This window comes from Bufo bufo, chromosome 4, assembly GCF_905171765.1.
Source record: "Bufo bufo chromosome 4, aBufBuf1.1, whole genome shotgun sequence".
In the NCBI taxonomy this organism is placed as follows: Eukaryota; Metazoa; Chordata; class Amphibia; order Anura; family Bufonidae; genus Bufo; species Bufo bufo.
The window spans coordinates 174,447,441-174,451,337 of record NC_053392.1 but is presented as its reverse complement, the minus strand read 5'-3'; the positions used below and the strand labels follow the sequence as shown (position 1 = coordinate 174,451,337).

The 3,897-nt window shown below is 48.0% G+C and overlaps 1 protein-coding gene across 1 annotated transcript; it reads right to left on the bottom strand.

Moving 5' to 3' along the window:
* Window positions 1-969: 969 nt before the first annotated feature.
* Window positions 970-2,650, bottom strand: RAP2B (RAP2B, member of RAS oncogene family). The gene has a single exon (XM_040428125.1). It carries the CDS (start codon window positions 2,475-2,477, stop codon window positions 1,926-1,928), a length of 552 nt encoding a protein of 183 aa, XP_040284059.1. The 5' UTR covers window positions 2,478-2,650; the 3' UTR covers window positions 970-1,925.
* Window positions 2,651-3,897: the final 1,247 nt, after the last annotated feature.

Below are 3,897 nucleotides of genomic sequence, written 5' to 3'. Positions count from 1 at the left end.
ATATGACTGCAGGAGCAGCTATGAAATTATCTGGGGGTCTCACAACAAGCCTGGGTGAAGCAACCAAAATACTCCACACCGCAGGTGAACCAATATTGCTGATGTAGCCGGGCCAGATCTGCTGTTATTTAAAGAAAACTTACACAGTCATAGAAAAATGCAGGCATGCCATGCAAACCCACCGCTCCTTTTTATCAGTAGGGGACCCCCACCCTCTAGAATGAAAAGGCTGAAGTTCCTGTCGGTGGTGCACAGACCTGCATCATAATCAGCTCTTCTAAGTTGAGAGTAGTTGAGGCAACTATGCTTAGGCCTCATTCAGACGCCAGTGAATCACGGGCGTGTACAGTCCGTGGTCTCAAAGGACAGAACACGTACCCATTTATTTTATTATGTTTAGTCACCCATCTGTGCAAGTCCGTGGAAAACCCAACCCATCCAGACATGCACGGTTTTGGTCCTTGATGTGGACCAAACATGTCTGTAAAAACCCTGGACAGGACATGGGTGGCATCCGTGTTGTCAATGATTTTCACGAGGTGCTCTGAAAATGGATTTTGTGTCTATGGATGGAGACACATGGAGGTCAAAAAACGTACAAAACAAGGATTCTTCACGGCTGAACCACTGACCATCTTGTCAAGGAGGTCATCACGGACACTGACGCTTTGGCACCTTTGTTCTAACAGACCAGAGGGTCTTAAGGTCTAAACCCCCTACTCATCAAAACTTCGGAGAGGTCTCTACGAGAGCAGGCCGCACCTCTGGTAGGAAGTAACATACAACGTAGCAGAATAGTAACCATGAAAAGGAGACAACTGGAAACTAAACTTTGTGGTTTTTTTTTAAGATTATTGCAACATTTTACCACTCAGTGGGCAACATCAATCCAAGGAGGCCTGGCATAGCACCCACCATACTTTCACGAGCACCCCTACCCATAAAACAAAGGAAAGAAGCCACATCACATTATGTCACAAGGAGTCTGTATTCAACATATTTTAAAACAGAAAAAAAAAAACATGTTCTAGCATGTCCAAGAAATAAAATGACACTTGTGAATAGTACATCACATTTTCCTTAAGATCTCTGGCCTCTGTGCAATGATAAAACCACTGCCTGCCAGGTAAAAGTTAAAAGGAGTAATAAGACCGAGACCCTTCCTGTGCCATGTGCCATGGTGGGAAGGCATGACATGAAGAGTTAACCAACTACCATCCCCCCCCCCCCTTAAAAAATGTGCAAGACATGGAAATGACATTTACAGGCTCAGATATAGGTTCCAGGGACAATAGATCCCTTTGTCCATGCTTGTTCAGTGTGATTACCCAGAGGAAACGGTTAAGTAGTTTGCAGAATAGGAGATAATGGGATTTTGGGGAGATTTCACAGGTTGGCACCGGCTGGAACTGCTGAATTCTGAAGGCACTCTAAGGACACTGGGCGCTGGAGACCCCGGCACGCGCTAGTCATTATTTCATCGTCTATTAAATATAACTGGGCATCAAAAACGGTTATCGCCAGCACATGGCGGAAAAGACACCCAACATCTTCACAGCTGATAAAAAAAAATATTAACAATCTTCCCAAAAACTCCCATTTTATACAGCAGGTAAACAAAATAGATCCCCCCTCTGGCCCCCACCCGTCAGCAGGGGGTGCAGACTAGATGTGCAATACTTCTGAATGGATACTCTGTAACAATAAGCCCACTTTGCATAGAAGTATGTGAAATGACAGGGGGGCTTGGATCACAGCACCATCCTGTCCTCATCCCCCCCATAAGCAAACTTTTGCAGACCCCCAATACACATGAGGGGGGGGGGGGGGGGACGTCTCAGCAGGACACATCCTTTTCAGAGCTGGAATCCATAGATGCAAGAAGTGACAGGGTGCATTGTAAACCAGTTGGGTGGGGGGCCACCTCAGAGGATGACACAGGAGGAGCAGCACTGGTCGTCTCCATTGGGCTGGGAGGAGTAGTTCATCTGCCTGACAATCTCAGCAAACAGTTCGTCCACAGAGGCTTTGTTTTTGGCAGAAGTTTCCAAGAAGGGACAGTTCCAGTCTTCGGCCAAAGCTTTGCCTTCCCCAAAAGAGACCTCCCTCTCCCCCTCCAGGTCCACCTTGTTGCCCACCAGGAGCATGGGCACCTTCTCGTACCTCTTGACCCTGATGATCTGATCCCTCATGGGCTTGATGTCCTGGAAGCTCTGCTGATTGACCAGGCTGTAGACCAGAATAAAGCCCTGGCCGTTCTTAATGTAGAGGTCCCTCATGGAGGCGAACTGCTCGGTGCCCGCGGTGTCCAGGATCTCCAGCACGGAGGGCGACGAGTCCACCTCGATCTCCTTCCTGTAGAAGTCCTCGATGGTGGGGTCATATTTCTCGATGAAGGAGCCGGTGACGAACTGGACGGTGAGGGCAGATTTCCCCACCCCGCCCGAGCCCAGCACAACTACTTTGTATTCTCGCATGGCTCCTCGCTGTCTGCTGCTGGACTGAGAGGAAAGGCAGCCCTCACCCGGGGGAAGAAGTCACTTCATGGGCTCCACATGCAACAAAGAAGACTGGGCTCAGCTGTGCTCGCAGCCCCGCAGCTCTCCTACGCTGCCTGCCTCTCCATTCCTCTCTGAGGCAGCCCACACTCTACTTATCTTGAATTACACTTGCAGTTTGGAAGTTCTTTGCAGCCATTGGCTGTCGGGGCCGTCACTTTACAAAGTCGCCTCGTGATTGGCTAGGCTGATTAGCTGCAGAGAAAGTCCTCTCATTAGTCAGGCGTGAGTCATCCCTCATTGGCTGCCGGGGCGCGGCCTGTGATTGGTCGGTGCGCGGCATCGCTCTCAGGAATACATGGATCCCTCACATGAATCACCTAATATTTCATGAGACAAAGCTCATGACTGCTTTTCCTGTCAAAGGGCGACAAAGTTTTCCTCTTCTGCTCCTGGGAAAGCTGGGTGGCTGACTGACATGATTGCAGTTATTATGGCTGCAGGGGGTAGTCACCCAGTTCTCCTCTACACAAATAAACGGAGTTGTGACCTCCATGAGGGAATGGGGCAGGAGTTGGTTTCTTATTCACATCATTTGTATTTTTAGTTTTTTTTTTAAAGAATTTTGAAGGCACCTTATCAACAGTAACTGGAAAAGATGCAGCGATCCGCGCTTAACGTGAACCAGTGGAAAGCGGCGTTAAAATAAAAAAAGATGGGTACAAAATGGGCATCAAAGTGGGCACAAAAAAAGTGTCATTTAAGAAATGAAATGAATTCGGGCCAGCGATCTCGCACACTGCCAACATACAGAGGGTGATGCCCACATCGGATACAGCAGAGTTCAGCCTGACCCAAACAGGTTCTGAGCATGAAAACTGGCATCAAAGTGGGCAGACACTTTTTATTGATTTGAATTAGTAACTGATGTTTTTAAGGGGTAAATGAATTCGGGCCAGTGATCTGGCACTGCCAACGTACAGAGGGGGGATGCCCCACATGAGATACAGTGGAGTTCAGCCTGGCATGAAAACTGGTATTGAAGTGGGCAGACGGACACTTTTCACTGATCTGAAGACTCTGCGTCTCTTAAAGTGTTAACCCCGTAACTGCCGGTGTTAGGATTAAGTGTGGGAAGTAAAGCAGCAAAAAAGAAACCATGAAACCATCCAGAATGGGCCAGTTTCTGGGAATTCATGTTTATGCCTTGTCACTGTGCCATCTGACGGCCTTTTACACAATCCAGTATCCGATGCCATTATGGCGGACGTTCAGCCCGTCTCTAAAAAGAATATTTAGAATTCTTCCTCCCCAAATACTGAATGAACTGATTCGGGAATCACCGTCCTAATGTGGGATTTGTCCTGTTTTCTCTGCTGTGAAAAGGTCGACAAATATT

Bases quoted from the DNA above. Each gene is read 5' to 3' on its own strand.
- RAP2B (XM_040428125.1), bottom strand. From the start codon at position 2,477: ATGCGAGAATACAAAGTAGTTGTGCTGGGCTCGGGCGGGGTGGGGAAA.